Source organism: Diprion similis, chromosome 2, assembly GCF_021155765.1.
Source record: "Diprion similis isolate iyDipSimi1 chromosome 2, iyDipSimi1.1, whole genome shotgun sequence".
Taxonomy (NCBI): domain Eukaryota; kingdom Metazoa; phylum Arthropoda; class Insecta; order Hymenoptera; family Diprionidae; genus Diprion; species Diprion similis.
In genome coordinates this window covers 14588304-14611019 of record NC_060106.1, presented here as the reverse complement: position 1 = coordinate 14611019, position 22716 = coordinate 14588304, and the positions used below count along the sequence as shown (strand labels likewise).

The window sequence follows — 22716 nt, the reverse complement described above, 5'->3', positions numbered from 1 at the left end:
TAGGTATGGCTGGACTTTCACGGGTGTTAAATGGACGTGACGGGCAGGAAAAAATCCCTTATGAAAATGAGTACCGACGCAACGGCTAAATGCCGCACGTTGAAACCCACGTGGTTAGGTCAGTGGATCTCAATTACATTTTTATGCTAAGAAGTTAAGAATCTAGGATTTTCCAAAATCTGCCAAATTTTGACTGAAAAAATCCACAGGGAATCGTTTTGCAGGACTCTGCTTCCACTAATTGGACCCTCAAGAATGAAATATCTTCGGCTAACGTATTTTATTCGACTGGAAGTCGCTAGAAAATTACAATTAACGCCTGACGCCGCGTGCAACGGCAATTTTTCCAATATCAGACTGCGTTGTGCGCCGTTCGCATGGCGTTTCCGACCGGTCGAGAATTGGTCTCGATCGCAGCGTGGCGGCAGTCGCTTCCAAGCAGCCGTAGTGAAGGTACGCAAGCCGTAAGTCAAGAATTCAGATCGGCATGTACAGGCTTTGGCTACCCGGAACATGGCCAAACACGGATACCTTACGGTTAAAAACGGTTATGTAACGTTATTCGATCAGTGTATTCCCACGAAACTCAGTGCTCTACAAAAAATTTCGATTCGATTTGTATCTGCCCGTGTCTGTCAGTATCCTGTCCGAAACGTGTTCGATCCTGTTGAGAATTTTTAGCACTTTTAGCAGGGTGTGAATAATATACGAATGGCAGCGTGTATCCTATATTAAAAGAACGGAGTTACTGAAATGAAAACAGCAGGGGACATTAAAGGTGAGTTTTGTGTTTTAAATTTTCATTCTCCGGTGCAATTTCAGCTCTTAGCGCTTTCGATTCTCGACTCTCTGCGTCGGGAGTCATTTGTTATTTTTTGTGCGGTTGATTTTCGGTAAGTGCGTAGTTGCATTGTTATCAAATTTAACTCAGTCAGTTTAGGCAGCTAGCTATAATACAAAAAGTGTAAATGGGCTTGGAATCGAGTGTAATTATTACGCTGTATAGGCACGAGCATATTGAAAGAACCGAGTTACTGAAATAAAAACAACAGGGGACATCGAAGGTGAGTCTCGTGTTTCAAATTTTCATTCTTTGGTGCAACTTCAGCTCTTAGCGATTTCGATTCTCGACTCTCTGCGTCGGGAGTCATTTGTTATTATTTGTGCGGTTGATTTTCGGTAAGTGCGTAGTTGCATTGTTATCAAATTTAACTCAGTCAGTTTAGGCAGCTAGCTACAATACAAAAAGTGTAAATGGGCTTGGAATCGAGTGTAATTATTACGCTGCATAGGTACGAGCATATTGAAAGAACCGAGTTACTGAAATGAAAACAGCAGGGGACATTAAAGGTGAGTTTTGTGTTTTAAATTTTCATTCTCCGGTGCAATTTCAGCTCTTAGCACTTTCGATTCTCGACTCTCTGCGTCGGGAGTCATTTGTTATTGTTTGTGCGGTTGATTTTCGGTAAGTGCGTAGTTGCATTGTTATCAAATTTAACTCAGTCAGTTTAGGCAGCTAGCTATAATACAAAAAGTGTAAATGGGCTTGGAATCGAGTGTAATTATTACGCTGCATAGGCACGAGCATATTGAAAGAACCGAGTTACTGAAATAAAAACAACAGGGGACATCGAAGGTGAGTCTCGTGTTTCAAATTTTCATTCTTTGGTGCAACTTCAGCTCTTAGCGACTTCGATTCTCGACTCTCTGCGTCGGGAGTCATTTGTTATTGTTTGTGCGGTTGATTTTCGGTAAGTGCGTAGTTGCATTGTTATCAAATTTAACTCAGTCAGTTTAGGCAGCTAGCTACAATACAAAAAGTGTAAACGGGCTTGGAATCGAGTGGAATTATTACGCTGTATAGTCACGAGCGTTTTGTGACAACCAAGTGCCCTGATAATCTTCCGTTGTGGTATTTTTTTCAAACATTCTGAAAAAACGGACCTTGCAGAAGGTGACCTTCGTGTGAGTTGTGTTTCGAATTTCGGTTCGCGGGTTGCGTCTCTCACGTGGATACACGTTTGTAAAATAAAAATCTTATTCCATCCGTTTCCGAATATCTTCCTGTGGATCGATCGATAGAAGGATCTTCTATTTCGTAATGCTTCATTGCCGATCAACAAAAGTTAACGCATCGCGGCGTTACTGATCGTTTCGAAATTTCAAATGAATCTAAATCATCAACTGTTATTGATTTCTGATACATTCTTATTTCGTTTTGGACAAATATGGTGAATTTGGAATACTGTTCAAATCGTTGTTTAAGATACAATAAGTACTAACAAAATATTGTGTTATCTTACCTGATTGCAGAAAGAAACTACAACAACGTTGATTGGCATTAATGGTTGTCTAGATTGAAAGGCCTTGTCAATAAATTTTGGAAGACATCAATCAGTAGCAGAACTGTTGAATTTATTGCAGATCAACAACAGGTATAAAACAATCTTAATCATTTTTCACTCACTGATTTATATAATCACTAAGGTTTTCCAAAACCCGAAAACTTGAATTAGATGAAATGTTGAGAAAATTTTATGGTTTTGTTTTTATCCTGATTACAGAATTGAACTACTGCAAGAATAAAAGAGGTTATAGCGAGGTATCCGCGTTGAGTGGCCCCGGTAATACATGTGGAAAAACAAAATGCAGAAGCTGAACAGGTCGCCATTTTGTGGAAGACAAAAAAAAAAAAAAAAAAAAAAAAAAAAAAAAAAAAAAAAAAAAAAAAAAAAAAAAAAAAAAAAAACAGGTACATGTTTGAGACCTTTTTTGATTATACCTTTGGGCTACTTTCAATCTGAGAAATTTGTCACTTAGTCGAAATTGATTAGTATTCAGTATCATTATGTTGACAAAAATTATGGTAATTTTCCAACGTTTTATATATTAATTGCGGAAAATAACTACTAATAAAATGTTGTTATTTGTTATATTTTAACAGGAGCACACTACTACAGCACCATCAACAAACTTTAGCGATGATCCGAATGATGTAACCCAATCAAACGAACCCTGACAACAAACTCAAGATTAAACCACCCGCTATGCAGTGAATCAAAGTGAAAGGTACATATTCGGTATTATTTTTAATTAGCATGTTCCTTTTGATCACATATGATTTTAGCTGCTCACTCTAGTATTAATTTCTGCAGTTCACTTGTAGATAAATCAGAAACCATCGAAATATCATGAAAATAACTTATTTTGATACAGACAGTTTATAGTGACATAAAATCTGATCCAGGTGCATTGTGCGAGTAATATTTTCATATATTCTTATTGTAGAGTGAAAAGTGTGTCACCACCATACATCCTGAGATGCTATGAGAACTACTACATACACATCATGTAAACCGTGGAGCAACCTGGAGGAGGTAAGGATACTTATTTTAATGATTGTTTGATGATTCAATGTGGTACATTTGAAACCTAATTCTCGTCATTGCGTAACGAGGGACAAATAAATATGGAAGTGGGCAACTGTAATAATTTATCTAATAACTGAAAATCGAGTCTGTTAAATTAAATTCGACCTCCTTTTTTCGTTTTTTCAGAGTTAAGCAGAGACATCCGAGTAACTTCTCCATTACTCAGCAACGTTGGTGAGTTTGCATGTGTTAGGTTACGGGTATTTTCCTGGGACTCCTTTGTCACGTGGCGTGGCGGTAACAATTGTTACACAAATCTTCGATTTCTTAGCTGCATGGATAGGCTCATTCGCGATCGCAACGGTGCTCGACTTTTCAGTTGGATCATTTTTTTGTTGTTGCAGTTGACCTATTTTACCATGGTGACTTAATGTTAGAAACTTTGCACGTTGCTGAAAGTGGAATGAGCATCGCGACAGGTTATCGTCACTTAATCGACTTTCGCGAAAACAAAGTGTGTTTAGCTACAGATTATATTATTAAAATGATGTTGTTTAAGTGATGGATAAACCTGAGGTTTGAATTTATTCCAACGATTGTTTAATTGATAAAGTTTCAAAGTCTGGCAAAACGTAACGTAATCAACTTGCTTGATATATCTTGAGTCATTTTCAATTTTATAATGCCCAACAACTATAGAACAAGTAAAGGCTTAGCTCGCTTAGAGAAATGCTGATAAGCATACAGGATGTTTTTAATCCATCTTACAAAAGGTTGATGTACCGATAGTCCGCCAGCTATCACTCAAACAATAATCTAGCTGACTATGGTACAAAAACGTTTTGCTCCCACAGGTAATCAATGAAAAAGTAAGTCACAGTGACCACGGCGCAAATGAGGAAGAATGATGTGTGTTGGAAAGAATGGAGAATCGTTTAGAGCGAATATAGATAATCGGGTAGGTAGGTGGCCGTGTGGGATCCGTCGCGGGGTTTGATGCAGATGTGCGTGTGAATCTCTTTTCAACATTTCCGTTGGGTGGTTGCGTTGGGAATCAGGCGAGGGTAGGAAGGTCGCGACGGACCGCGATATTACTAACTTTTGCAATCCACAGCGTCAAATGATCACAGTGATTTTCCTCCAGAAACACGTAAAAGACTGAGTATAAGAGTCTTCGAACTGTTAGTAAGCTTTCAAATTTTACCGAAGTTCAATTTCCCATTTCTTTTTACTTTCCAGTCATTGATGAATTCAATTATTTAGTTATTGTCTATCATTATTCCAATCAATTAATCTCTGTGATCGTCTGAATGGGCAAAACGTATCTCTGGACCATCTATCGCGTTCCGTGGTACGCTGGATGGGCGGAGATGCTGAGCTCGAAGACTTCGCGTCGAAGAGGACCGCCGACCGTCACGCCACACAATAATGCATGCCCTCCAACCTCCCTCCCGGACTTGACTCGCATCTTGGCACAACAATTCGCATCGCAATGTGTCGGATTCAGAAAGACGCAGATGCGAATTGGGTTTCTACAGAATTTTGCGACAAGTCGTAGATATTTAAGATTTTTCGACAGATTAATCGGTCGCGCCTTTTTGCGCGTAGATTAATCACGGGAATCAGACTTGCCTTTTGCGCGATGATTGATAATCAGGGTGGTGACACACCCAGAAAGACCATAAGCAAAAATGCTTTTTTTTAAAAAGCGCTTTCAAACTTCAGTTAGCAAAGTTTGGTAAATTTAGTCAAGCTAACTTTCAGAAATGGTATCGTTCAATTTCTAATTATTCGTATAAAATGAAACAACACTATGTGTTTTTAGATCCAAGTAAATATATTTAAGGTACACAACTTCTGGAGCTCTTGGTCGTAAGAGCTGCTCAACATTAGTGAAGGAAATATATTTGAGCAAAATTGTCGCGCCTTTTGCTTGTCGATTTTGTAAACGGTATATCAAAAAGTAAAACAATCTCGATGTGTCAAGCGGTCAGCTTTTTAATCAACTTCGTTACTCACAACTGAGTGTTCAAGTATAGTTAACCGCACCTTTTGTGCGTTGACTTGATACTTTTTGGTTCTGAGAGAAAGCGTGGTATTTGCAAGCCGACGGTCAATCCACGGGGATAAAAATCGTGGAGTGTATAGTGATGGTGAAGTATTTTGTCGTAAGTATTTATAAAACATATTTTAGGTGTAAAAAAGTATTTTTTTAGTCATTGTGTCGCCTTTTGTTTCAGGGCAACAAACGAATTCTTTTTCAAAGTATACCGAGAAATATTTGGTCTTCATTTGAACAAAATATTTGTTTCAATAATTTCAGGTAGAAAATTAATTTAAATTCGAAAAAATTTATAATTTTTTTTTCAATCATAGAAATAATATAGAGTGGAAGACTGTTTTAGCGATTGTTGACATTGGGCTTGCAATAGTTTTTTTCGATGCACGCACTTTCGTCATTGTACTAATGAAACCTTTTGTCTACTTCAGTTAACCAGACTTTTTAATTGTAACCAAACCTTTTGTTTGTATCAGCTAACCGAATCTTCTGTTAGTTCCAGCAAATCAGATTTATTTTATTTCCGACGAAACTATTTTTTATCAATATCCAAAGCGATTTCTGTTACAATTTATGGAATCGTCAATAAAGCCTTGATACGTCTGCATTACACCGGTCGACACGATTTTTTGGTCTGACTTATGAATGTCAAATTTTGGTTTCGTTTACGTTACTAATAAATGTGAAAATAATTTTTTTTATCAAAGTTTGCTGTTGTAGAAACCAGAGCAATTTTTTCCAATTTTAAGAAAAATAACTGAATTTTTTATAATTTTATTTTAAATTACAATCAGAAAAACTTTTGCTAATATTCCATCATCGATTAAAAAACATTGTCGACGTGTTATCCTCGGACAAGAAAAGGCTGAAATTGCGGGTATTTCACCTTGATGAAGAATGAAATCACTATGTAATATTGCTAAATAGTTACTGCGATACGTATATAATACTTCGGTGCACACAGCGGAAAGTGATTTTAAGCCAATATAAATAATTTAAAGTTAGAAGTGCCATCAAACAAGAACAGAAGATCAGAGGAAATATTGCCACGCAGACTGTGTCGGTAACGTAGGTAGGCTTCATCTTCTTTTGCTCATATTCTACGCAAGGCTGTTTTCTTGCAAAATTCACACGTGCAAAATCATTTTTTCAAGTCCGTGGTTTCAACACCATTATTTTTTGTCAAAAACATAATATATATAAAAAATAACTTATTCATTTTTGTCGAACTCCAAGCATCTAGCGAAATTCTTGATTCAGACTGTAATACCGACGGTGATTCATCGATTTAACGGTAGAGCACAGCTGATGAAACTCCGGTAACCACTGAGTAATCGTTACTGAATGTGGTAACTCTGATGTTACCGATGCAGTATTACGTCACAGGTAGTCGTAAATAGGAAAACAGTCCGAAAGTTTTATTCGTATTCGCAAGTGCCAAGAAGGGCGCGGGCTTCGCGATAGTTGATAAATATTATTGCGACATTAATAAAATTTTGATCAGTAATGGAGACCCTCGAATCGAGTCGTGTATGCCGTCTGTGCGGCCAGCACTCGGGGATCTGCATAAACATATTTGACAAAACTGAGAATCATGTGAAGAAAATCAACGCCGTTCTTCCGATATTGGTACGTGTTTCACTACTCCTCACAGTCACTCTCACACTCTGCTTTTCAACTCTCACCCCATTATAGGACTTTAGTAACGGGCACATGTTTAACACAGAATTGCATTACTTGCTATCCGAAAACAACTGCCGATGCATCTGTCACGTTACATAATTCCTGATACAAAACACTGGGCGAAATACCCACGGTCTTAAAATTTACGCGCCAATTCTAGGTAACCTCACTTGTTCGATCGCCTACATACCTGCACTTACGATTTGATCAATTGTCTGTCAAGGTCACTGCCCTTGTTTACCGCTACGCAAATTTGCCAATTCTCGATGTTTGATCAGAGTTCCTTGTTAGTATGTTGTTCCAACGAACTGCGTTTTTTTTTTTTTGCATCCAATCACAATATCCTCTAGTATATACGTAACTACAAAACAATAGACCACTTGTAAACGACCCTCTACGTTCATCAATTGCATTCGTGCAACAGGATACCTTATCAGAAATGAACGGCTTTTCACATTTCCGTCTTAATTGAAAGGAACAAGACTCGAAATGAATACATTTATTTTTACACCAATCGGATTGACAATTTTTAGCCTGATACACCATATGTGGGTACATTATCAGCCTCACACCACTTTTATGTAGTATATTTTGATCAAGTTTCTATCAATTAAATTAGACTACAGCGCTTGAATTGCATCGTAGGATTTCTAGTATACTTTGCCTGTACATATTTATTTAAATCTTAGTCTTAGTGAAATAATATAAGTATCCTTAAAGAATTCCCCTTCTCAGGTACACGAAATGGATATGCTACCGAAACAAATGTGCCATCGATGCAGCTACAAATTGGAAGAATTTCATAAGTTTTATGCAGATTGCCTAAAGACAGATATGAATCTAAAAAGCCAGTTATCTTGGATGAGAAAGAGAGAAGTTGAGGATGACATCAGAGTTCCGATGGTGCAGATCGAAAATGTCAAGATTAAATCTGAGCCTCCTGATTACGATATTTATGAACTCGATCCAATTGTTGATAATGTTAATTATATAAGATCGATGAGCTCCATGACTTTCTCTATGAATAGCGTTAGGAATAACAATGTTAACTCGACTAGGATAAGTAACGTAGATCGGCGTTATACCTGTAATAATACCTTTGCTAATTGTGCACATTGCAAATTTGATTACGATAAAAGTATCTCGACTAATCAGACTGCCCTATCAACTGACCAGACGAGTGATAGCAGGCCAAAGTGCAATGCGAAAAAAGACTGTAGCAGTTCAAGTGTTGCGAATACATTGCAGGACAATCAGAAAAATAACATGTCAAAATATATGCGGAGATTAAAGCACGGCTTGTCAAAGGAAATACACGCTCTAGGTATTGGAAATATATTGGATACTGACCAAGTGAAGGAAATTAAAGTTAAAACTGAAAAACCAGACACGACGGAAGTGCGGTCTTTACGACCGAGAAATAAGTCTGTAGATTATCTTGGTACAAAAAGAAAAAAGGATAATTTAATTGTCAATCCAGCGAATAGATCTGTTAACGCATATATTAAGCAGAGAAGGTCGACTAAGCAGATACCAGATTCTGAAATCGATAACAGACTTGTTTTAAGCCAAATAAAAACAGAACCGCTTGAAGAGATTCCAAGTCGAACTTTAAGACCTAGAAAATCCGGGGTAGATAATCTTGGGTGTAAGAGAAAGGAGGATAGATCTGGTAAAAATGAAGTTCGCCCAAAGAAGCGCAAATCGTTGAACAATATTAAAGAGAACTCCAGATTGGGTTCGGGAAAAAGGTTTTCTGGCTTCATTTCGAACAATATGGACTTCAAAGTAAAGGAAGAGCTTCTTTCGTATGAAGAAACTGCAAATGTGGAGCAAGAAAATAATACTAACTTTAGCAATGGAATTCCGGAGAATTGCGTGCGAAATTTGAGCAGCTTGTTCGACAGACAGATTAACCAACCGATAAAAGTTGAGGAAAATATCGAAAACAGATACCCAGACCGACTTCAGCAATCTACCTCCAGCAGATTATCAAAATGTGTGCAAAAGTTGACTTCGAATAAATTATTGCGTAGAAATGTAGCGGTAAAACGAACGTCAGGTATTAACTATTCTCCAAAACATTTGAGGAGTCAAGACTTGCGCCTGAGAAATGGCAAGGTGAAAAATCCAGCATTCAATCGGTTTTCAGTTCCGAGTTTAAAGAAAAGACTTATTCAACCGAATGTGGCAAGAGGTGCACTTGGTAGAAATTCACCATCCAAAATCAAAGATAATTTAAAGGCGACGAAAGTTTCTACATCGTTGAAAACCGCTGATAACATTAAAAAGTTTTGTGAAAAATGTTGTAATAGTTTTTTAAATAAGGAACTTTACGAGCTCCATCGGCGCGATTGTGGTAGATTCATTAAGCACCACTTTGAATAATTTTTTTATATTCAGTATGCTGTGGTTGGTGCTAAGGATATTTTCCAACATTATTTTTTTATTCAAGATTTAAACTAAAACTGTACGATTCTTCTGTAGATGTACATCGTATATTAAACGAGCTATTGCTACCAAATATAACATACACAAACATGCTTTATAATTAGCTGTTTTAATTCAAAAGTCGCAATATTTTTTGTTAAAGTTCAGTCCTTGAATTTATTATTGCCGTGAGTCAAGGAATGTGATACTTCGATATATGTCTTATGTACAATAGAGAGTCATTATTATTTTTCATTCACAAATTTTGAAGCTGCAGTTAAGGTTTTAACCCGCGTGCGTATCAATCAGTTAATATCATATCTCAATAGTGTTGACAAATAAACTAGTAACTAAAATATTTGTTAAGATTTAATAGCGTCAAGACATGAAAGTGACAAAGATAATACTATTGTTATACTTACGTGAAATAATAACGTATTTAAGCAGAGTTGAAAATTATAAAGTATGTACCTATACATATTATATTCTTCTAGTAGCATATAAAAAAGATTTATCACTGTTAAAGAATTGTTTTTGGTACAATTTTGTCCATAGACTGTAACCAAAGTATCTGGCAAAGCGTGTAACTGTTACAAAAGAGATGGTGAATTGTTACGAAAACCACAATTTTGCTTTCTTTCTTCACGTTGCTGTGTTTTCTTGCATTTGGCAAATAATTATTTTTAATCATGGCACATTGAATTTTTTCAAATTGAAATAATGTTTAATATGGTTCTGAAATACATGTTTTTTTCCCTTAATTCTTTTGTGGGACGTAATCTTTCATTACATACACACAAGCACAATACCACGAAGAAGATTTAATGTCTTTCATTTATAATTTACAAGCAAATGCATATATGGTTTAACTGCACAAACATGTTCAACCAATACGTATAAAATATGAATCATATGATTATTCCGTCATACATCTTGCATCATACAACAAAGAGTTGATCATACTAATCTGGTAAATAATTCACTTCTAAATTTGTATTACCATGTAGTTATTATTTCTTGATTTATCATTTCCTGTACAATCAACAAAATTTATGTACCATAACATTGACCAAAAGAAATGATAATCATTAAGTGTGAATAATAAACAAAAATAATGATATTATTTTCCGTATTTTGCCTTTTATGTTCTGAAAATTTAGCCCACACCAAGTTGTTCCTTAATAAATATTTTCATCACAAATTGTAGTGGACTTTTCTTCAATCTCGACGAGTTCTGAAAAACCAATGAATTTAATAAAATAGGCAATCGTGGTTCACCCGTGTGCGTGTTCACGCTGGTTTTCACCTAGATATGTTCTAAGGTTTTTTTTAATGTTTCTAAAGGCTCTCTCTATGTCTAATCAACAACAAAATTCAAAAATCTGTTTGTTCGTTTGAATTTGAGACGCCTCCTTGATTCAAGAGTACCGCGCCTGATGTTTGCGCCGGTGCTGCCGCGATGCGAAGTTACGGTCGTTAGGAGAGTAACGAAATAACAAACAAAAAACGATCAAATGTCAAACGACGCTGAAAAATGATTAATAGATTCTTTTATTGTGGTTTTAATAGCTTTTAGTGATAGAGAAATAAAATGTCTCAGGACGCCAAGAGTCCTCGCAAAGTTGAGGACGTAAGTATGCTATCAAATGTATATTATATTCGGCAGAAACTAACCTATTTCTCTATTCAAATTCATATTCTGTATTGACAACGTTGGAATTTTTTATCCTCTAATTATACGAAGTTTATATCTACGTACAAATCTCCTTCTATAATTTCAAGCGGTCGAATATCTCGTGAAAAATTCAAACTACAACTCGTAGGCAGCTCACCTAATCTGCAATAATTTTTTGGTAATTTCTGTCTTTCTTTTTCTCTTGTTAATTTCAAATTCTTGGCTTGATTTTAATGAGCAGTTTTTCGTAGTTAAATTATTCTCTTAGATGACAAGATTCTTGCAAATTTTAACTCAAAACATTGTTAATATTCGCTTAAGCTATGTCGAATCTGAGAGCGGTATGTCGGTACAAAATAGTGACTGAGCTATTGAAATCTTTATTCATCCACCTAATGCTTTCAGTTAATATCGACTGGAGAAGACACTCTAGGCTCTTCCATAAGCCTTAGTATTGGAGAAAATTCAATTAGAATTAAGGAAAAGCCGAAAATAAAAGAAATAAAAGCTGTGTCAGTGCAATGTAACAAAAATGAGGGAGACAAATGGTGGTTGAAAAGGCCTGAAACACGTTTAGGACTATCAAGTCCAAAAAATGTAGAAGTTGAAGTAAAACCGAAACCGACTCCATCACCAGATGTAAGCTCTTCTATGGCAGAGTTTCTTGAAAAAGAAAAATTGTGCAAAGTAAATCATTTTCTTGGCATTTAAATTCAGACGTGTAAGAATATCGAGGTAATTGTACGTTTGAAAATTTTCAGACATTGTCCAAAAGCGAGGGAGAAATTAGAGACAATGACCACACTCTGTGTGATATTCTTGCATCTGCTGCATTTGACAAATACCCATCAGACTTTGAAAGTAGGTACCTTATCTGCATTTGAGTCATGCATGAACAGAATGAAATCTTTCACAAAGGTCACGTGTTATGACGCATATTTATTTTCATTGTCCTAGATGCCACCGATGATGATATTGGTAGCATTTTGGAAGAAATGAGTAAGATTGCTGGGGCACTGAGTCCAAATTCTGCTCCCGAATGCACAAAGTCTGGAGAGAATAGTAAGAATCCTACAGGTTCGTGATCATGTAATCAATGATAACTACCACTTACAGGTTTATCGAATGAATAGTGAAATTACTAGGTCTATGATTCCACAGACAAATAATAGCATCCCTATCATCCTAAATTTTACTCAAATTATCGAATTTTTATTAAATTATCACACTTCTTCTTTATTAGAAGAGGAACGTTCGGTGGAAGAGCTATTGCAGGAGGCTGAAAAGTTGGTGCAAAAAAATAGTTCCAGTATCTCCAAGAGCAATTCAAAGTCTGATACTTTGATACCGGATGACAATCGAGATCCTAATAACAGTCTTGTACGTGTTAGGCAGCTAGAAGATGATATTTTTCAAATGATACAGGCTGAAGTTCATAAAGAGTCAGAAAAAGTTCGACGAAGCCCCAAGTATGACCAAAAACAAGAGACGAGTCCAGGTCTTGGGATAGTTTATGAAAATTTAAATGTATTGAAGGTTCCAAAAACGTTGGAGTTGCAGAGACAGAAATTTGAGGATCAGAAAGTCGAAGTATCTAGTAGTTCAGATTTAGATGACCCTATTGAACGGCATTCGCAATCCGAAGATTCTAAGAGCAAAAAAAAGGTCGAAGATAAAGATAACCTGCAGAAAGAAATAACTGACGTTGATAAGGATTTTTTTGGTAATTTTTTGAAGAAGTCAAAGGAAAGGTCTGAAGGTGGTGGTATATCTAGTAGCTCAAGCTTCGGGCAAGAAGATTTTTCCCATTTTTTGAAAATCTTACAAGGACAGAACGATAAAAAAGAACAGGAGACCACAACAAATCATTCGAATTTGAAGAGTACTTCTGTTCTCAATTTACCACTTAAACCAGGGGCTCTAATACTAGAAAAATCTAGAATTGAAATTGAACTGGCCAGTTTAAAAAGTCCTGCTTTTCCTGAGAAAGAGATATCTGAGATTTTAAGGAGAGAGCTTCCTGGGACTGAAAACAAATACATTGATCATGAAATAAGTGAATCTGATTCCAGTTCGAGCAGAGAAATGTCCAGGCAATCTCAATTGTCTGGAAAAAAGGAGGCAACGTTTTCTAGAAACTCTAGCACAGAGAGGATCAAAAGGTCTGAAAATAATGCAAAAGACTCGGTTCTTTCTAGAAATTCAAGTGTAGATAGCGGGGTGTCGAATGGTAGTAAGAAAGATGCAAAAGTCGTTAATTCCAAGAACGAATTATATACTGTTGGTCTTACACCTAGGTTGGAATTATTCGCTGATGCCATACCAAAATTGATTGCAGAAAAGTCAAATGAGAATTTGAGAAAACAGGAACAGGAGAAAATGGAAAAGGAAAAGGAGAAGGAAAAAGACACGGAAAAGTCGAATAAAGATATTGAAATTCTTTGCCAGGATAACCAAGATGAAACAATGGGTATAGGTGGTTCCATAATTAACAGCAAAGAGAAGAAAACTTATAACAATGATCAATCAAAAACTGCAGAGAAAGTTACGGATGATAAAGACAAACTGAGAAAAGTAGACATGCAAAAAAACATATTGGATCCTCCGAAGACTGACCGTGAATTCCACTCTTCAAACAACAGAAATCAGAAGAGTGAAATCAAGATTACTAAGTCCAAAAGTTACGACCAGCTCCCCAAATCGATTTCTAATTTCAAATTATCAATCGATGCTACAAAAACTGCTAAGCCCGTTGAAACCTCACATAAACCATCAAATTCTGCCCTCAAGAGTTCCCCAGTTCCGCGACCAAAATTTCATTCGAAGCCTGTTTCCAAATTTACATCAAAAGTTAAATTATCGTCAAAACCAAAGAAAGACATACCAAAATCAAATACCATATCATCATTGAATCTCAATAACAGAAAGTTGGATTCTAAATCAGTTGAAAATATAATGAAACATAATTTAGCGGGAGGAGATATGAACAGGAACTTGTCAAAAAGTGATTGGGAAACATTATGTAAAGAAGAACGTCATAAGAATGTTTTACTCAAAGGTACTTCCAAGTAAATTAGCAAATTCAATCTCTGACTATCCAGGAGCTCTGCTTTATAATATCTTATATTTTATATTTCAGAACAATTAGACTCCGAAGCAAAACTCTACAAAGCACAAATTGAAGGGATGCGTACATCTTTCGAAGAGGAACTATTTGCTCTAAAAAAGCATAATATTATTCTGAAGGCCAAAGTCGATGAATTATCAATTAATGAAAAGAGACCTGATCTTAATCCTAAATCAGATACCAAAGTCTTGATGTTAGAGAGAGAATTTGAAAAACAAGAAAGTGTGTTGCAAGCTTATGAATCAGAGAATAAAAAGCTCATGCTTGAAGTGAAACATTACCAGGTAATACTTTAAATATGCATGACGTCCTAAATAATGGCTTCAACTATTTTGCGTTGCTTACTCAATCTTTTCCTTAAAAGATGGATTCTGCCCGATAGAATCAATGATCGTGTTGTATTTTCTTGCACAGATATTCTTTGACTGATCAATTTTCATCAATAAAAAATAATTTTCAGGAAGAAATAAAGAACCTACATCTCAAGCAAAAGGCCGTTACCGTGGATATGAATGAAAATCAAAAGTTGATCGATGAAATGAAAGATTTGCAAGAACAAAATTTAAAGTTGGCACTCGAAGTATCAGATTTGCGAAGTAAAAATAACGACTATGCAATGAAGAATGATGATTTAATCCAACAGAGTAGTTTAGTAAAAGAAGAGTTGTCCATGTTCAAAGAGCAGTTAAAAACTAAAAACAATTACATTACTGATCAGCTACAGACAATGACAAAATCCGAATCTAGTTTGAAAAAAGAATTGGAGGATATTAAGGTAGAATTAAATTCGAAATCTGAACAATTGAGGTCGACGAAAATTGAATTTGATAAGTTACAGAATAATATTTTGCCCATGGAGAAAGAAATCTTGGAGCTCAGGGTGAAAGAAAGTAATCTCAATGAAAAATTGCAAGTGGCAAAGTCGCATATTGAAAGGGAGAAGCAATTATCCCAGAAACTGAAGGACCAGGTTATTCTGGATAACAAAAAAATAACAGATTTGAATAGACAGGTCCGTGAAATGGAGAGAATTTTGAAAAGAAAAAACCCTGACTCCGTCTCTGCCTTAATTTTAACTGCCAACTCCGAACATGAAAGGATAAACACAGAAAAAGTCAAACTTCTGGAGGAGAGGATAGCTTCTCTGGAAAGAGAAATTAAAGTTAAAGAAGATGTAGCTCAAGAGAAACTTTCAGATTTTCAGAAGAAATTCGCTGAAATGAAAGAACGTTACATGACTCAGGTGATGGAATTGGAGGAAAAGTTGTTGGAATTTACTGTAAAGAATCAGAGACTTTACAATGATATGTTTACGCAAACAACATCTAAGCATGTAGAAAACAAAAGCGTCGAGACATCTAAACGAGAGGACAAAGAAAGACTATCACTTGTTGAAAAAGATGAAAAGAAAGAAGTAAAGCCCATGAAGGTTGGGCCAAAATCTCAAAACGTCAAAGAGGACACGCATCTGATTGCAACAATTCGCGGATTGAAGTTAGAACTTTCTAACAAAGATAAAACAGTTTTAAAACTTACCAAAGATTTTCAGGAATTACAAAAAACTAACAGACGATTACAAAAGGAACGTGAAAAGTTACTGAATGATAAGAAATCTTTCCGAAACAGTGATTTCGATAAACTGACTCGAAGTACAGGATCAGAATCACGACCCACTAGTTCAAAAGCATCAGATGTGAATGACCAAAACTCAAATTTTTATCCAAACGCCAATCTGACTCATTCTAATTCAAATCAAAAATTATCAGGATCCATGCACAAGTTGTACAATCCGTTGCAGTACTCCGAAAACACCGAAAATTATATGATGAAAAAGTTGATCGACGAAAACGAAATATTGAAAGAAGAATTGGATAAAATAAACAAAGACTTTATGGCTCTCAAAAATAAGAGACTACACGACTTGAATCTCTTGCAGGAGGAGCATGAAAGAGAAATGGCTGCTTTGGTCAAAGAATATAGTGTAAAATTTGGAGAATCTAAAGTGGTAAAGTTACAGGTCTGTAATTGACGCGATATTGGAAAATTTTTACCGAATTTTTTTTGTAGAAGCTTCCAACCAAATACTTAGAGAAATAAGTCATTGTATTCATTATTCAACGTAACTATGTTATTTCACTAGGGTCAAATAAACACTCAGATGGCAATAATATCTCACTTGAAGCAGCAAATTGAAAAACTAAGGGATTACAAGGAGCAAGTAATCGTATTAAAGACAGAGAGGGATCACTTGGAAAACAAAGTGAAAACCCTTAGTGAGAAAGTACAATATCTCTCGACGCCAGTGAGTTTTCATTTCCTTGACTGTACTGAAATTCTGTGAAACCTTGGCTCTTTTCTTTTGTATAAAATTAGAGTTGAATCTCTCACGCGATAACAATAACCACATGATCATTTTTGTCATCGATCCGTTTTTTTTGCAGGGTACAGAACAGTTGCAACTTTTACAAGATAAGATTACAATCTTACAACAGCGACACGAAAGCAGAGAAATGACTTTGCAAACGTTAGTTAGAGATCTTTTGAGAACGAGGACACAATGCAGAGATTGCAAGGGTGAAAAGGGTAAAAATAAACAGTTATGTTACTTTAGGCAAGAGTTAGATCACATTCTTGGTATGCTGCAAGAAATCGCTAATGTGTACTGAGAAAAATGTTGGATTTCATCGGCATTTCAGAGTACACTTGACGTTACTATGTAACTATGTATACTAGCCACTTGGAAAAGCATCGCCATATTGTTATACATAATCAACTTCTCTCATGATGAAAATCGATTTGAACGAATTAGGTTAGACATCAGGAAGTAATATTTATTACTGCCTGTAAAAAACAATCGTCCAGTTATTGATACTAGGCAAATATATATCCGAAATAGGATCGATACCGTAAATTTTAAAATTTAGTCAACATTAAAATAAAACGAGAGGAAAATTAATTAGGTAGCCATCTTTTTTGTATGGTTGATAAGATTATTTTTCTATCTTTCGATGACGAATTAAATTAGATAGTTAAAGATGTAGCTGTATTGGAATTAGTCATGGTTTCTCATGCCTTTGGTATTCAACGGTATTGCTCGGTGCCTGAATTAACTTTTACAAATTTATTGATTGTTTTATTTCATTTTATACAATTATTTTTTGCAACGATAATTTCAATTTTTTATTGAATTAGCCATGGATTTTAGTCGAAAGAGCAAACCAGCCATATTTTGCCAATCTAGTATATAGAAAGTCACAAGAAATATTGACCGAACTGAGGATTTTTAAGTATTTAATATTTTCTTCTTGAGAATTCCATTTCTTGTGTACGTAGATAAGTTTTTTCATCTGTGGATCATGTGTTAGAAATCTAGAATAATTTCATCAACGAACGCGTAACGTGCAGGTTTAGAGCCTAGTATGTAATTCATAATTTTTTTCCCCGTTCATATACATATACAATTTGAATTGTATCTTTGTGTGTAAAACTTAACATAGATTGAATTAAATTTGCAGTGCTAGAGTAATGCGAAATACTTGCCAAAATTAACTTCGACCATATAGGTACATACGCGATCTTTACAATTCTATGGTTATTATATATTCGAATTCCAAGAAATTGTGATAAACGAGTTTTCCAATTTGCACAGTATGCCAGTTGTAATTTGAAGAAGACTAGCATCATAGTAATAATCTATTGATGTTCCTTATAACAAGCTTTCCTACTATTTCTTCCAGAAATTTCGGGATAAAGTTTTTTATAGGATTTTTTCGATTACGATGTATATAAATTAGGAATTACTAATCGTAAACGTAAATAATAATTGGATAATTCTGTTCCAAGATAAACGCGGTACCCTCCAATTTTTGCAGACTTCCTTCGTTAAAAAATGTTGAATATTATCATCAAATAGTAAACTTCGATTATTTTATTTCTCTGCGGATGGATTTCTCCTCATTTTTACTTTGTAATGTTTGTTTTTTCGTCACTTTGGGAGCGTTTCGCTTAATTTAGTGTATTCGCGAAAAGTATTTTACTCACTTCTGTTCTAGATTTGAAATTGGAACTTTCAGGTTTTCTGGTTAGCTTTATTTCGGTGTTTTTTTTTTTTTTTGTCTCTGAAAATTTTACGACGAATTTGTAAGCTTTAAGTTTTGACTGGAAACCATTTTCAAATTCAAAAAATTCTGTCGGTGGATTATAAAGTTTGAGGTTGAAAAATTCTATAATTGACGGATAATTGACCGTTTGACTTACAGAACGAAGCTGGATAGGAATGAAATTATTCACTTATAATAGCGATAGTGATAATAATAATTGAATATATTTGCAGCAGCGATGACATAAGCGTAGAGTCTGTAATATGTTTAAGCACAAATTTGATCTCCGAAAAATATATCTGACATTGATATTTGTAGTATATGCGGCATAATCTCAACGTGTATTAATTATGTCGCATAAATATTTATTTTCTACTATTTTTAAGATGAAGTAATGTACAAATTAATTTATCTTCAACTATTATTTAAGTTGTAATAAAAAAAAGATTCCGTTATTAGAGTGAAATTTATGTATTTCAGATATCCTTCAATCGCACAAAATATAGTAGTATATATATGTATATTATAATTTTACATAAATTTCTTCAAGTTGAATTAACAATAAATTATGAGTGACATTTCTCATGTACACATTAATATACATATATCTATGATCTCTATCTATAATTTTTCTGTCTATCATAAATTATAACGTCTAAAGCTATAATAACACAATACTACATTTAAACTTGTCTAGGGAAACTAGCAAACTACAATTTTTCATTTAAATATCGAAGATTTTCATCGGCCTTGGATCAGTGGGAGAGTCGAACTGTTTTACCAAATCAGGAAGCGATTCGCGTGCGTTATAATATTCCTGGAAAGAGATAATGACATTATAATATGTTCGCTATTTTCAATTCAGAGAATATACGAGCCAAAAAACTTCTCTGCAAATTTTTTGAAAATTTGTTACAGTACAAATTCAACCATTACAATATACAGAAAACTTTTCGTCAACGCAAAATAACTTGACCATTCAAGATTGTTTCTTGCAGATATTTTGATACTTGGCAAATATTCTAGAACATGTACAATGTCGTGTCATTGTACCCACCTCGCGAGTGAACCCTTCCTGCTGTACAGAGAAGCTCCGTAAAGCGCGCAAAGGACTAGGATAACGGTTTGCCTGAGTCCTTCGTACGTTGTCGAGGGTGAAATCTGTTTGTTAAAAATATTCGCAGACACGAATCGTTCATCTCGATTTGCCATTTTGCCGCGTCTATCGTCACGGTTATCCTGGTGTTCGATCACGGGTGTTTGGGGTAAAACAACCGCTCGACGAGTGCGAACGTTTCGATTTTCCTCGGCTCGAGATAATCCGGAAGCCCTCGTTTCCCTCGCGATGCGTTCCCGCCGACGATCGGCACCCGATTTTTCACCCTTAACTTGGGGCTGACCTCGTCTTCCGGAAACCGATCGATCGAGGGCTCGTCGCGCTACGATCAACGCCTCATCATTCACCGCAGTCTTAGCATCCCTTGATAAAAATTCTTTTCCATCGTTTCCGGTTCGCCGAACGGAAGTCGTCCGAGGAGTTCGCTCGGTCGATCGCAGACTTCGCACCCTTTCGACCATCCTCTCATCTCGGGTGCGACGGATTACTCGAAGATCCGTTGCAGAGTCATGAAGACTCCTCCTCGCAGATTCGCGTTCCAGCTGACGACGAACCTCGTCGAGCTTTTGGTTCCGCGATTCGACTCTACCTTCTGCAGCGCGAATATCTGTTCTGCGATCGCGGGTCAAATCGGCATTTCTGACTCGGGACTCGCGTTCAAGGAAGCGAGTGGCTCGGACCTGGCGGTTTGATCTGCGATCGACGCGTTCGAGGGTGGAACCTGTGATTCTGGCTGCGGAATCGCGTTCGAGAGACCGGAAATCGCGAGTTTCTCGGCGTTCGTCATGGTGGCGCGAGGATCTGATTGCACGATTGTTTTCGTACAAGCGAGCTTCTCGGACACGACGAGTGAGTCGGTCTTCCCGGCGTTCTGAGGTTGACCGTGAAATCCTGGCTCGAAAATCACGAGTTTCTGCTTCTCGCACCGATAGCCGAGCGTCCGAATTCCGAACTGCGGATGATCGATCGGTTCTCGTTATCGGATCTGCGCGGTCTAGAGATCGGGTGTCGTGGACACGTTGGCTTGATCGGTCGAAAGCTATTCGCGAGGTTCTAGCCGCAGAATCGCGTTCCAAATTTCGCGATTCGCGTACGAGCCGGTTTTGCCGTTCGGCGCGATACTCGGTTGTTTGCAGCCTCGATTTTTCGCTCGAGAAATCGCGTTTTAGGGAGCGAACATCGCGTCGCGATCTGCTCAAGCTTTCCGCGTTCCTGGATACCGAATTACGTTCTTCGAGTCGAGCGTTTCGAGATTCCCGGATCAGACGGCCGTCTTCGCGTTCAGTCCTCCCCGAAAGAGGTGCAGATTGTCGAACCGATCGAGCCAGTCTATCGTTTCCGCGTTCTGAAGATCGCTGGAAGTTCGCGTTCCTACGTTCGCTCGCGAATCGTGAATTTCGACTAACGAAATCGCGGTCAAGGGATCGAGCTACTCGGATCCGTCGGGTTTGGTCTTCGCTTCGGCGTTCTACAGAGAGATGCAGAGTATTCCGGCGGTCAGGTGATGCCTGGACATTCCTGACTCGGGAATCTCGGTTCACAGATCGAGAATCCCGCGATTGACGGGCCCAACGACCGTCTCGTTCTTCTAAAAGACGGGCGTCTCTTCCTTTGGCGGATCGAGAAACGTCGAGTCGCGAAATCCGGCGGGTGGATCTGGAATCGCGATTATCCCGGCTTATAGAAACGGTGGTTTGATATTCGATCGGTTGTTCAGTGGGGTTCGTTAGTCCTGAAGAGGGTTTCGCCGAGTCGTCGTTGAAAGCCGTCCGGGCAAGTGAAGTTTCGTTTGGGCATGCATCCACCCTGCAACGGAACAGGTTGAATTATTCGCAATTTTAAAGTGAAAATTTTCTACACGAAACAATCGTAACTAGTAGGATTAATTGTAATCTGATTTATATACTTATGCGGAGCGCAGTGCTGTAGATCGGGTCCAGCGAGACTTCCTGCCTGGCCTTCCCTGTCTCGAGACACAAGTCCCAGAGTTAGGCACGCTAACGAGACTATCAAGAGTCCCACGTGCTCCCAGGAACGAACTGGCAACACCACGTGTCTTGTTCGTCGCATTCTGAAAGTGCAAGGTTGAAACATAATCGAAAATGTGCCGGTTAGTAGATTCTTTGTTTCAAATTTCCTATTATATTTACGCCACAAAAAATGCCATGTAGCTACGAAATTTTGCGAAAACTGGTCTCTCACATGTATAGTTAATATGCAATGTAGCTTGGTGTATATGCAGACGAAAAGTGACAAAGTGGGCTGTTCCTCATGTTTTTTTCATCAAGAGAAAAACTGAAACTTACCTTGAGATACAGACTTCTGTCTTCCGAAAGAGATCTTTGAGTGTGCTCTTTGAGTTGATACCAGCAATGAGGCTGCAGTCTCTCGGGTTCACCTCAGAGGTGCTTCTCCGTCGGAGTCCTGGAACTAGCTGATGCAAGAGACCTGCCGGAGCGTCGTTATATACCCGGGGCTCCCATAATTCAATAGAAACGCAATCCGTGGTTATCGGCATCGGCCACATGGGGCCGACCATTGGCGCGCAAGAAACCTCCTCAACTCGGTTTAATGTCACGTGTAGAAGGATTATGACGCTGTCTTCGTGGGCGTGCCGATGGGTACTGGGCTGGAAAATTAAACTTAAAAAACGTTATTGGGTGCTCATCCGAAGAGGAAAGGTGTTTTATCGCATTTTATGAGATTTTCTTCGGGTTGTGCCTCGAGTGATCAGTAGGGTAGTCCTTATTTAGGGCTGAGACGAATTTTTTATCATTCACCCTTCAAATCGGCTCCGAGTAATTCATAACAATTCCATAATTTTTTTCAAATTTTGTATCTCAACTCTAAGCCATATGCCTGTAAAAGGGTGGATTTTCTCATTTAAAATACACCTGTTTCAGCTATATTCTCAGTATATATTCCATTGTAAGATTAATAATTTTCAAAAAATTTGTAAGAGATTTCAGTGGGCATTGCTGCTATTATTTGATGAAAATTTTAGAATAAAATTACGGAATCGTTTTAGAATTATTTGGAACTGATTTGAGGGATGAATGATACAAAATTCATCCGAGCCTTGAATAAGGACCATCCTCGTGATCAGTTCTAACAACTTCGAATCTCGCAGGTGACGGAAAGTGTAGGAAGAGAT

At 37.1% G+C, this 22716-nt stretch overlaps 3 protein-coding genes across 4 annotated transcripts; 2 read left to right on the top strand and 1 right to left on the bottom strand.

Annotated features, from left to right (window-relative positions):
- Window positions 1-6830: 6830 nt before the first annotated feature.
- On the top strand, window positions 6831-10744 carry LOC124416349. Its single transcript, XM_046897309.1, has 2 exons — window positions 6831-7059; window positions 7849-10744. The coding sequence occupies exons 1-2, from the start codon at window positions 6937-6939 to the stop codon at window positions 9499-9501; spliced, it is 1776 nt and encodes a 591-aa protein (XP_046753265.1). The 5' UTR covers window positions 6831-6936; the 3' UTR covers window positions 9502-10744.
- A 290-nt stretch (window positions 10745-11034) lies between these two features.
- On the top strand, window positions 11035-18907 carry LOC124413462 (centrosomal protein of 162 kDa). Of its 2 annotated transcripts, none has more exons than XM_046894063.1 (9): window positions 11035-11173; window positions 11624-11857; window positions 11980-12079; window positions 12176-12295; window positions 12462-14276; window positions 14358-14629; window positions 14806-16362; window positions 16486-16647; window positions 16787-18907. In XM_046894063.1, the coding sequence occupies exons 1-9, from the start codon at window positions 11135-11137 to the stop codon at window positions 17009-17011; spliced, it is 4524 nt and encodes a 1507-aa protein (XP_046750019.1). In that variant the 5' UTR covers window positions 11035-11134; the 3' UTR covers window positions 17012-18907. The 2 variants fall into 2 exon arrangements, with proteins under 2 accessions (XP_046750019.1, XP_046750010.1); XM_046894054.1 differs by having other exon boundaries at window positions 11624-11905.
- On the bottom strand, window positions 18646-21986 carry LOC124413478 (trichohyalin-like). The gene is made up of 4 exons (XM_046894073.1): window positions 21869-21986; window positions 21469-21633; window positions 19503-21368; window positions 18646-19262 (listed from the first exon to the last, which is right to left on the bottom strand). Exons 2-4 carry the CDS (start codon window positions 21630-21632, stop codon window positions 19223-19225), a joined length of 2070 nt encoding a protein of 689 aa, XP_046750029.1. The 5' UTR covers window position 21633; window positions 21869-21986; the 3' UTR covers window positions 18646-19222.
- Between the last annotated feature and the right edge of the window lie 730 nt (window positions 21987-22716).

Coding starts and splice junctions, on each gene's coding strand:
- LOC124416349 (XM_046897309.1), top strand. CDS start 6,937: ATGGAGACCCTCGAATCGAGTCGTGTATGCCGTCTGTGCGGCCAGCAC. Junction 7,060..7,848: donor ACGCCGTTCTTCCGATATTG/GTACGTGTTTCA, acceptor TCCCCTTCTCAG/GTACACGAAATGGATATGCT.
- LOC124413462 (XM_046894054.1), top strand. CDS start 11,135: ATGTCTCAGGACGCCAAGAGTCCTCGCAAAGTTGAGGAC. Junction 12,080..12,175: donor ATACCCATCAGACTTTGAAA/GTAGGTACCTTA, acceptor TCATTGTCCTAG/ATGCCACCGATGATGATATT. Junction 14,630..14,805: donor TTGAAGTGAAACATTACCAG/GTAATACTTTAA, acceptor AATAATTTTCAG/GAAGAAATAAAGAACCTACA.
- LOC124413478 (XM_046894073.1), bottom strand. CDS start 21,632: ATGCGACGAACAAGACACGTGGTGTTGCCAGTTCGTTCCTGGGAGCAC. Junction 21,369..21,468: donor CAGCACTGCGCTCCGCATAA/GTATATAAATCA, acceptor GTTCCGTTGCAG/GGTGGATGCATGCCCAAACG. Junction 19,263..19,502: donor AGGAAGGGTTCACTCGCGAG/GTGGGTACAATG, acceptor ATCTCTTTCCAG/GAATATTATAACGCACGCGA.